Raw genomic sequence first — 11,756 nt, forward strand, 5'->3', positions numbered from 1 at the left:
AGAGTTAAATTTGTTTGGGTTTAATTCAGAGTAGGTTAGCAACTTGCTATTGGTTTAGAAAATTAGGCTTAGAAATTTAAACTAGCTTTAATCAATGGAAGTTTTAAATTTTGCCATAAATAAAATATATTATGAAGGTTTTTTAAAATTTTCACAAAAAAATCCCCATAAACAAACAGAAATTTTGTAGTGTTTCTTAAAAGGACTAATGCACAAACAATGAAGCCATGAAATCAAATAGATTATTAGGTTAGTAATACAAAATATTTTATTTAGTATAACGTATTTGTTTCATTCTTGAATTTGATTATTTGGTAACTAATTATTTACTTTGGTTGTATCAAGGTGGTCAATTATTATTCATTCATAGTTAATGAGTTGCAATAAGCAAGATTCAATAATGATATATATTGCATAAATTCACACTCATTGGTAAAAAATCTTACTATGTATCTTTTTTTTTTTATTTGACAGATTTTATTCTATTTTAATTTATGACTAATTTGATTCTAATTGTAGTTGTTGAATTTTATAAAGATGGACATGGTGAAAGATATATATATCAATTGACGTAGGATGTGAGTCTAGAATTCTAAATTTTGACAAGATTAGGATGCGAGGAAGAAAAATTGTTTTTTTTTTACCTTTTTGCTATAATTTCCATCGACGGTTATATGCATTAGATATTTGTAATAACAAGTCTTATGTTCTAGACCCTTTGTTCGCATTTGCGACTGCTAATCGACAAGAAATAGATGAATATGTCGTAAGTTTATTTTGTTATAACAACTTTTATTTAGATCTTGATATTTGATTATCATTTAAGTTTGATAATTTTATGACTTTTTTAATAGACAAGTTATCTTGACAACATGTTAGCAAATATAGATTTTGGATATGCTCAAATTCTCTCAGGTCCAACAATTGAATATGTGGACTTGTCCAAACAATCAAACCTGCATGATTGTGGTTTGTTTGTAATAAAATTGATGGAATTATGAGAACCATCTAAAATTACACCACAATGAACTAATGTAAGTTTTTTTCTAAAACATGTGCATTGTTTGGTGAATTTTATTAGATTTTAGTTGCTGAATTTGTTTGTAGCTTGAAGATTTGAGTGAATCTTAGTTGTCGAAAATGGTTTGATTATAGCATGAGTTTTAGCTTAATTTTAGGTATTGTGTTTGATTATAGTTAAGGTTTTATTTTTATTTTCTATTTAGGCTTGGCTAAGTCCTTGTTTAGTTCTAATGATAATGAATTTTTACACGTTCGATAGAAGTTTAGTTGTTGAAGTTTGATTTTAGTTGCTGAATTAGTTTGTAACTTGAGAATTTGACTAAATTTTAGTTGCTGAAGTTAGTTTGGTGTGTATGGTTTGATTTGAATAACAGAAAAATTGCTACAGATTAAAAAATAATATCATCACGTGAATATTCCTATGCCCATAAAATGATTGTCGAAGTGAGATTTTGGAGCTAGCAAAGGATTATAAAAGACATAAAAAAAGAAAAGAGGGGAACAAAAGAAACAGCATAAGGAAGTCCCAAATATTGGCGATAAAAAGAAAAGAAAGAAAAAAGAAAATAAAGGTTTGAATATCTCGAAAGAGACAAAAGCCCCAAGACAAAGAAAATTAGGAGCCTCCCAAGTTAGTCTGTATGTAAATGTCGGGACGACAACCTTAGGAAAAAAAAATTAGAGATGAAGGAAGGAAAGTCTGAGAAAATTTTGGGACATCTTGAGGGGGAAAGAATTGATTGTAAAAATTTAATTTGTAATATCACTTGATTGGTATAAGAGCATAATTATATATTAAATCTGTTTCTTACCTTAGTAATGACTTTGTTGTTAAACTTTTTAAATATCACCTGTTTTCGTTTATTTATCTAAATTTGTTTGATTAATCATTATGTTACATGGTGATGATCAACCAATCATATAATTAACGTACTATATTCTCTCGTTAATTAACTTATAATTTTGTTTACAAGAGACAGAGTACATGAGTTTGATTATTTTCTTTGGCATGGTTGATTATAACTGAATTTTTGTGATATAAGTTGAAGTCTATTTGATTATTATGTAATTATAGCATCAAACTAAAAAAGAGAATTTAGATATAATTATATTTTGTAAAACTTTTATATTATAATATCACTTGATTATGATGAGAGTATAACTATATATTGAATCTGATTCATATATTAATGATGACTTAGTTGTTTAACTTTTTACATATTGAAATTATTGGCCTTAAAAATTATTATACTATACTGAGTTTGATTATCATGTTAAATGAATTTGATTATACTTAGACTTTAAAACATAATATTACAGTATGTTTGATTATAATCTGATTATACTATGAACGAAGAACTTGCTATTTCCATAAATGAATCAATAATAATTCAAAATCTTAGTTAATAGAAACAATGATTTCATAAGTAAGGAATATTGAGTGCAGAAGCACTAGCCACATATAAAATCAAAATTAAAATGGATAAAAATATAAGAGCTGTATTACAACATGTAACAAATTTATCACAAAAAAAACTACTGTTCTTTCAAAATTATGGTACTATACGAACCAGTTGCTATGTCCTGCATAAATAATGAAAAAACAAACTTAAAAAAAAAAAACAAATTGAATAGATGGATACTAAATAAAAATCAAATAAATAAAATATTATTAAAGATGGCTTTGTTATATTGAGTTCAAGAAGAATACAAAACCAGTTGGTTGGTTATAACTAATGCTCAACTCCAAAGAAAACTATACAGGTGGCTAAAAGAAATAAAAAATATAATAATCAATAAAGTGATAATAAAACATTTTAAGAATAAAATAAAATTAAGGGCTAAGTACGATTTTGGTCCTAAGGTATAGGCTGAAAATTTTTTTCGTCCCTAACCTTTTTTTTTGCATATAAAATGGTCACTAAGGTTTAACTTGGTTTTAAAATCGTCTCTAAGATTTAACTTGGTTTTAAATTTTTGACAGTGGAAGCGGAGGCAGAGGTGGATTATGGACAGCTTCTTCTTCTTCTTTCCTTCTCCCTTCTTCTTCTTCCCTTCCCCCCTCGCAGAAGCAGAAACACTCTCCTTCTCTTATTTTTCTTTTTTTTCTTATTTTATAATTATTTTTTTGTTAAGAGTAATTTGATCTAAAATTTTAAGATTTAAGTAAAAAGAACGATTTTAAAACTTGATTTTAAACCTTAGGGACGATTTTATATACAAAAAAGGTTAAGGACGAAAAAAATTTTTGGTCTATACCTTAAAGACCAAAATCGTACTTAACCCTAAAATTAATCGAACACTGAACTTGCCTATGTTTTCTTTTTTACATTCTTAGTATGCTTCTTCCTATCTTATTCAACATTTTTTTCTACAATAGATTGAAACATTTTCTTACGCCTTTGGCTTTTTTGTGATACTTGTTAGGGGTTGTGGATCTCCAAACAATTTGTATTTTTATTTACCTCATTTGAATGTTGATTATCTACATTATCTATTTTAGAGGCCTTTGGTTCCAAACAACAAAATCCAAACCGAGTCAAGTACACGACACACGGTTTCAATGAGCTCCTCAGATGTAGCAACTACTTCAGCAATGTTATAAAATTGCTTGCACATCTCATTATATCATTTCTTTACGGGCTCTAAACCACTTGGATCATGGCTAGACTTTATGCTACTATGTTTACGCTTTAAAGTTTTCTTCCACCTATTAAGGATGTACTTGTCTAATAATTTTTTCACTTTTTCAATACCAAGGACAAAAAGGCTATGGCAGCATAACATTCCCTTTTACTAAAAAAGATGACATTGACAACAAATATCTGAAGTTGATGAATTAAACAATATCTCATACATAGAATCAAACATCTTATCATCGTACTCAATCTTTTCTATAACCTTGTAAGTGACAATATATTCTTCTTCGTACTTTTTTGTTGTAATGCAATTAGCCTTTGTCCTAAATTCCTTTTGAAATCCACTAAACATTCAATGAATATATTCCTTTTAAAATTATTTCTCAACAGGAGAGATAGTAGCACAAGAAATAATGGTATCGAAAGTAACAACATCCAATTCATATTTTTTTGGGTTTTATTTGCAAAACAAGCGTCATATTGCATTACAAATTGTTACAAATTGCACTTTGAGGTTAGATAGTTCCTCATAAATGCATGCATGCTTTTACTCTTTTGAGTGCTACTCATGCTTGCCCAAAAATTATTGTCGGACCCACTTGTCACGTTCTTCATACAAACCTGAAAATATAAATTATGCATAATCAAACTTGTAAGGCATATTGACTAATAAAAGATAAATAATCAAACAGCAGATATAAGATAATCAAACTTATAAAATACCTGCTAATCAATTATTATCATACAAATTGAATCTATTGAAAAAATCAATCCAAAAGCTCTCAAATATCTCAATAGACCTAGACTCCCACACAATATGTCTTATCTCAACACTAATATCTTTAGATTGTTTGTATGCTCCTAATTTTTTTGGAATTTTCTTCAAGATATGCCAAATGCACCATCGATACATCGACAAGGATTTTTCAATCGCATTTCGCATAGCTTTGCATTGATATGTCAATATACCAATAAGCGGCTTGCCACCCATACATTACATCCAACAATCAAATAACTAAATAAAAAAGCTCTCTTCTTTGCATAAAAGAAGAGCACAATCAAGTAGTACTGATTGACCATGGTGGTTAATCCCAACAAATGAGGCAAAAGGCATATTATATCTATAATCAAAATTGAGAATCCAATTATAGTAGCAGCAAATGCATTTTATTTTACCTATCCCTATACATCAAACACCTACAAAAATAAGAGTGCATATAATTAACTTGAAATATATAATTGTAATGTTGTACCTATTTGTTTGGTACGTCGTATCAAATCTTACAACGTCACTAAAGTGCCCATAAGCAACAGGACTTCTAGTATCGACCCAAAAAACATGCTCTATGCTATGTTGCTCATCCAATTTAACTTCATAAAAGAAGTTACAATTTTATTGCTGCATCTTATAAAAATACTGCATTAATAATTGTACATTTTCCGTCCTCTTGTATGACTCTGACACTTTTTGCTATATGATTCTGAAGACTTTTTTAGTAAAAGTCAATTTGTCATGGCCACCAGCAGTAGTTGCTAAACTCTGATAGGTATTTTTCATTGTAACACCAGCTTCATCATTGATCTCAGCTATCCATTTGGAATGCAAGCTTAGTTTCGTATTCTTTTTCAAAGTCTTTGCCATGACAGGACTAACAACATGGTTATGCTGCATATTCACAGAGGTTAACACATATTTTAACTTCTTATCCCTTTTCTCAATTATCCTAACTTTATAATTTTGCTCGAAAGTTGAATTTGCCTTTTTTAGTGGATCAATTTCTGATCTTCGATAACCAGCTTTAGAACATACCAAAATTTAGTATGTAATCTGTCTATTTTGATCCCACTTAGTAGTTCTTAGATTCTATGAAAAGCCAACTCTCTTTGTATAATTGGTATAAAAAGTTTCATAATCTTCTATATAGGAGAATAACGTTCCTATCCTTGAAACAACCTAAAACATAGATAATCAAACACTTAAAAACAAGTTGAAAGGTGTTTGATTACTGACAACAGTTTAGGATGAAAAATCAAAATCCTCATAATTAACAAATAAAAAACACTTAAAATCAAATCAAGAATAAAAAAATTAACAATATATGAATTAAACACAGCACAAATCTCATTCGAGTTTGTGGAATCCATTGAATTCTGACTTTACTTCAATAAACAGCAACTTTTCTAATCTGGCCAATAAAAATAGAATTAAAATTCTAAGATAAAAAAAACCAAAATAAATCCACGTAATGCATTCAAACTCGCTGAGAAGAGAAAAGTTAACAGCGCTAAGAAGAGTAGAGTAAAGCGCTGCGTGAAAAAGAGAAGAAAGTGAAGAATGAGGAGCAATGTGGCAATCGAAGAATAAAGTGAAGCGCTTTGTGGAAAAGAGAAGAAAATAAGAAATAAGGTGCAGTGGTGCGATCGAAAAGGGGGAGAGTGAACCGCTGCACCGAGAAGAAAAGAAATCATGCGATCGAAGAAGAGGAGAGAAGTGGCGCGACGAAGAAACTGGGTGAGTTCTATTTTCCAGACGAGTCATGTTATTTACCGTATTCGTATCCGTATGCACTATTTTATTATATTTCTATACGGTAGATGGAATTGGTAGTTAAAATTAGTGTCCAAATAACATTTTTTATCTCACATAGTCACGGTATAAGGCTGATTTGACGGGTTTTTTTTTTTTTGGTCAAGGTCGTGGTTATGTTTTGGGGTAATGATCCGGAATTGAGTTGGATAATCACTCTAACATTTACACACGCATTTTCTTAACACTGTACCGGCCCAAATAAGGCCCATTCCCAGAAGAACGGTGAGTATGGACTCGGAATATACGTAAAAACCCACATCGTAGCGTGCGTCCTCAGTACCAAAAACAAAAAAAAAGAAGAAAAAACGGATAATGGTTGCTCGTCTTCCCTCTATTCTCTTCTCGCCCACACTCACCACTCACCCGCTCTTCTGAAACCAGAAGAAGAAGCTCCAACTTGCTAGCAAATTCGAAAAGTGTAAATCCTGCGAGGAAGAAAAAGAAGAGGCAGGAGGATGTTAGCATGCCCTAGCACTAACACCTTCCATGGTGGAGCCACGCTCCACCACCACCACCAACACCGCCGTTCTCAGCCTCCTTGCTTGTTCCTCCCTTTCCGACCTCACTTTGGCTTTGCTAAGGAAGGAAAATGCCGCTCCCGCTCTCTCTCCCTCCTGTTCTCCGGCAACAACAACCGTAACGGCTTTGCTGTCAGAGCTTCCACGGAACCGTCGGACGATAAGAACAGCGATGGCGCCACCCACATTGCGCCGCAACCGTACTCCGTGAAGATTCCTGTTGGCGATAGACATGTGAGTTTGGATATTATTATTAATTTACTGTTATCCTTATTCTTATTCTTATTTTTTTTTTGTTTCAATTTTTTTTGATAGTGTGTGAAGTTTGGTGTTATTATAGCCTGGTTAAGAATTTCATGAACTATTTATTATGATTGAAAGTGGCAAAATTTAAGAAGGATCGTGTTAGAGTGTAGTTGAGTTCTGCTATAGTGTCCCTACTAAGTTGGTATGTGGAGTAATACAGCAAAGAGAAGTTGGTTCATACAAACATAAATCTATGCTAATAGAATCATGCTGTAATTAAGCACTCTTAAGGATTTTTCTCATTTTCCACTCTTCTTGTGATCCTGAGAACCGAGAAGGAGGAGGCGCCTTAGGTTTGGCAATTGTTTTAGTGAATACATGATCCTTCTAGCGAAATTTTATCGCTGGTTTACTTGGAGGTTTGTTCACTATGGCATAGAGTGATCAAAGTAAATGTTTGTTTCGTCAGATTAATTGGGATGCAATTATAAAGGCTAATGTACTCATGCACGGTGCATGCCATTTGAATTCTCTTTTTGGTCTATGTCTAACCTTTGATTTGAGTGGAGAGTGACTCTTAAATTTGGTTGGGAGGATTTATGCATTGGTCTCATTCTTTGTTGAACATTTTTCAATGTTTTTGTTGGCTGGCTCTCTGCTTCATGTGATTTCCCTCCCTAATCCAATTCTCACCATATCTTGAATTCTTCAATCACTGCGCAACTACTGATTTGGTTAATATGCTTTATACATTCTTAAATATTTTAATCTTAGCTACTGAATTTTAAATTGTTTGTTTTGCTTTTGCATAGAGGAACTCTCTTATCCTCTATCTTGTATTATCCTTCTCATCTTAATGAAATTCTTCTTTTATCAAATGAAAAAAAAGAAAAGAAAGGGAAACAAAGGTCTTAAATTGTTATTTTTTTTAATTTTAAATATTTTGGTGGCAAAGTATTTTTTATTCTTTGACACTTTAAGCCTGTGGTATGAGATTCAGAGATTCCTTTTATTCTATCCTCCAAATTATAACTTTTCATAACTTTTTTATTTTACAATATTGTTGTATCTGTGTATTGTGGTTGTGGCAAAAGTATCTTTGTTGAGTTAAAGAGGTATACTCAGTACTAGTTTTCATTGACATGTTAAGTTCTACAGATTTTGGTTGAGACTGGTCATATAGGAAGACAAGCCAGTGCGTCAGTTACAGTTACAGATGGCGAGACAGTAAGTTCCATATTTTGGCAGTTACTTTCTTTGTCCATGATTGTGAACATTTTCATATGGATCAAAATTGTGTCTGCTCTTCTTTTGTAATAAAGAGTAGCTTTTCCACTGCAAGGTTTGTTGTTTTTTGAGGTTCCTCAACATTGTAAGTTTTTCCATTTTTCTTTTAAAAAATAGAGGTTAGATTCTGTAAGTTGATTTCGTGCTTGTGTTAGGAAAAGAAAACTACTATTTATGGAAAAAATAAATAATTTACTGGCATTTGTTGGTATGAAATATTTAGCCACAATTGGAACATTGAATATATTTATTTTGTTCTTCATTTTGAGATGGTGAGTATGGTAATTGTGAAAAATTGCTCATGATTGTGCCGTCAATATGTACCGAAATTCAAATGATAGATGAATGCCTGATGCCACTCATATACTGCAGCTGTTGCTTTCTTCGGTGTCTATTGTTAGCATTCTATTTATGGATGAAAAAACTTAAATTTTACCGTGCTTTAGGATAACACATGGTAAATTATGTGTGAGAAATTGCAATTTACTCTTTTGCTTTGTGTTTGTTTGTTTTTTTTATTTTTTTTTTGGCTGGGTTCTGCAGATTGTGTATACTTCTATATGTTTGGATGATGCTGCTAGTGAGCCATCTGATTTTTTTCCTCTTTCTGTGAATTATCAAGAGCGTTTTTCAGCAGCTGGTCGCACTAGGTATGTCAGAGATTTCCATTGTATTACTATTCGCTTGATTCCTTGCTGCTTCATGCATGTAATGGTTTTTTGGAGGTTAATTGTTTCAGTGGAGGGTTCTTCAAGCGAGAAGGAAAGGCAAAGGATCATGAGGTGCTACTTTACTGATCGTTAACTTTGTAGTTGCCAATTATTAATCTCGGTTTTGGGTGCTTATTTATGATTGTGACACGTGACTTGTTTTGCCAATTTTGTTTCGGCCTTTGATCTTGATATTCACCCTTGCTTATGATAATCTCTCTGCCAAGTTTCAGACTTTCAGTCACTTGGCCAAAGCTTAAGTTTCTGTACAAAAGAAGATACCTTATTTAAATGTTCTGTCTGCAATTTTTTCCCCTTTTCTTTTAAATTATGTTACTTATTTTTAGATGATCACTTTTTGCTTTCAGGTTCTTACTTGTAGATTGATAGATAGGCCTCTTCGTCCTACAATGCCTAAGGGCTTCTACCATGAAACTCAAATACTGTCTTGGGTATGGGCCTTTCCCTTCATCAGCAATTATGTCTCCGTTTCAGTTCTTCTCCTAATTTTAGTTCATGACATGATAGTTCAATTTCATTGAATCGGATAATTAATTTAATCATGATTTAAATACAAATATTTTAGTTTTCAAACAAAAATATCTAAAGAGATGCAGAATTTAAAGGAACAACGTTAATACCTCATTTCTTTTAGAAGTAGATATAATATTATAATCGCAAGACATGATATTTTACAATAATTATACAATTTTTGTGACATTTGTTCATTGTAATTGGCTGTACCTTGTGAAAAAATGCTTTGCTGTCATTGATGTTCTATATTTGTAAAACGATACAGTATTTGTCTATCACCTTCCTTGGCTTTCCTTGTTTATGCTACTGAATATTATAAGTTGCAAATAATAAAAACTGTTTAGTTACTACTAATGCAATGGCTGGTGCTGTGAATACTACAAACCCTAGCCAGCACCCTGTTGGTTTACATTTTAACATGGTTTATTTTATTCCTCTGCTGTACTAATTTAAATGATTGAGGTATTGTACTTTGGTTAATGTGGATAAAGTGGCAGTCTGTATGTTCCTTACTTGTGGAAATTTTCACATGCTATTGTCTAATGCAATTTATGCTTCTAGGTTTTAAGCTATGACGGATTGCATTCCCCTGATTCCTTGGCGGTCACTGCCGCTGGTATAGCAGTGTAAGTTTAGTATTTTATTTGCTGCCAACCTAAGGCATCTAAGCCACATGCATGATGCTATGCTTGTCATTCTAAAATATTAAAGAAGAATGCCCTCACCCTTGACATTTGTTATCCCAAAATAGAAACGATAATTCATTAAAAAGTGGAAACAAGTCCAAGTGGAAGGAGGACAAGATGATAATATCTGATGAAGGATGTCAAAATGAAGCACATGTGCATGCCTGCATGGTGCTCTGTATAGAAACACATGTGCAGACACATATCTATTAGATTTGAGTTATTTTAGCAACATGCATGATACTGTCTGAAATATGCTTTTAAGCATTCATCATTAATCATAATAATTTAATTTCTGCAGTGCACTTTCAGAAGTTCCAGTATCAGAAGTAGTTGCTGGAGTTCGAGTTGGCCTTGTTGGTGATAAGTATATAGTAAATCCTACAACCGAGGAGATGGAAACGTCTGAGTTGGACCTTGTGCTGGCTGGAACAGATAGTGCAATATTGATGATTGAGGTATGAAATCATTACCATTTTCCTTGTAAAAGTTACATATTAGGGACATGACAACAGTGCATGCGTTCTTGTAAGAAGAAATATAAATGACCACTTTTTTCGGGAAGAAGCTAGAAGATTTCCATGTTCCATTTTCCCCTTTTTAGGGAGTTACTTTAATAAATAAATACCAGTGTCACTGTTAACTTCAAAGAGACAATTACCAAATAAATATAAGAAATTGGCTTGTGGACCAGTGTTTTTAAATTGTGGCCATGGTGTGGTGGTTTCTGGATTCTGGGCTAACCACCAACTTAAGCGCGTAGTGTTGCGGAAATGCCCTTGGGCAAATGGTGGCTGCATTGGCAGTTGCTCCATGGCGGTCCGATACATGTAAGGCAGAAATGGTGGCTCTTTTTGTTTTCTTTTTTGTTTTTTAATAAAAAAAAATTAGAGGGTCTTTTGATCATTTTAATAAGCCTAAACCTAACATGTATAAGACAATCCTTCTCTGGCTCTTGTATTCTGCCTCTTCACACCCTCTCTACTCTCTGTTGTTTACTCTCCCTCTCTGCTGCTTGGGGAGACAAAAAGACTTGCGTTGCTGACAGCATCACCATTGACAGCGTCCCTGCTGTTCTGCAGAGGAAGACCATGACGACGAAGCAATGGAGGCACCGAACATTGATGACAATGGCACCATCACTTGCAGAGGAAGACGACAACATTGAACGTTGTTCATGAATCTGCTTCTCTAAGCAGCTTCCTTTTCTTCTGTATATTTGAACCCTTTAAACCCTTTAACCCCAAAAATTTAATCCCCCTCTTTTTTTCCTATTCCCGCCCCCAATTTTTTGTTTCCATTCTAAACCTTCGATTTGCTTCTGCTGCTGCTTAGTTTATATTAATATTATTATTTATGTCAATTTGATATTAGTTTTAATCTTTAATATTGGTTGTTATAATATGGATAGATAGTTTCATATTAGTTTATTATATTTTGTAGATTATTTTATTATTTTTATTTGTATACAATTTATACTTTTTTTTTTAAATATATCCGCCATTTGTTGCAACGCCATCCGC

General features: G+C 32.5%; 1 protein-coding gene across 2 annotated transcripts in view; it reads left to right on the plus strand.

Moving 5' to 3' along the window:
* LOC107604787 (probable polyribonucleotide nucleotidyltransferase 1, chloroplastic) overlaps window positions 6,530-11,756 on the plus strand; it is a 25,030-nt gene continuing 19,803 nt past the window's right edge. Inside the window, exons 1-7 of one of the 2 annotated variants that reach the window (XM_016306477.2) lie at window positions 6,530-7,004; window positions 8,175-8,243; window positions 8,847-8,953; window positions 9,043-9,085; window positions 9,382-9,465; window positions 10,109-10,173; window positions 10,535-10,691. In XM_016306477.2, the coding sequence (XP_016161963.1) occupies window positions 6,708-7,004; window positions 8,175-8,243; window positions 8,847-8,953; window positions 9,043-9,085; window positions 9,382-9,465; window positions 10,109-10,173; window positions 10,535-10,691 (822 nt within the window). In that variant the 5' untranslated portion in view covers window positions 6,530-6,707. The remainder of the gene's footprint in view (window positions 7,005-8,174; window positions 8,244-8,846; window positions 8,954-9,042; window positions 9,086-9,381; window positions 9,466-10,108; window positions 10,174-10,534; window positions 10,692-11,756) is intronic. The other variant, XM_021104741.1, reaches the window with a different exon arrangement.

The sequence above is a fragment of the Arachis ipaensis genome, chromosome B06, assembly GCF_000816755.2.
Source record: "Arachis ipaensis cultivar K30076 chromosome B06, Araip1.1, whole genome shotgun sequence".
Taxonomy (NCBI): domain Eukaryota; kingdom Viridiplantae; phylum Streptophyta; class Magnoliopsida; order Fabales; family Fabaceae; genus Arachis; species Arachis ipaensis.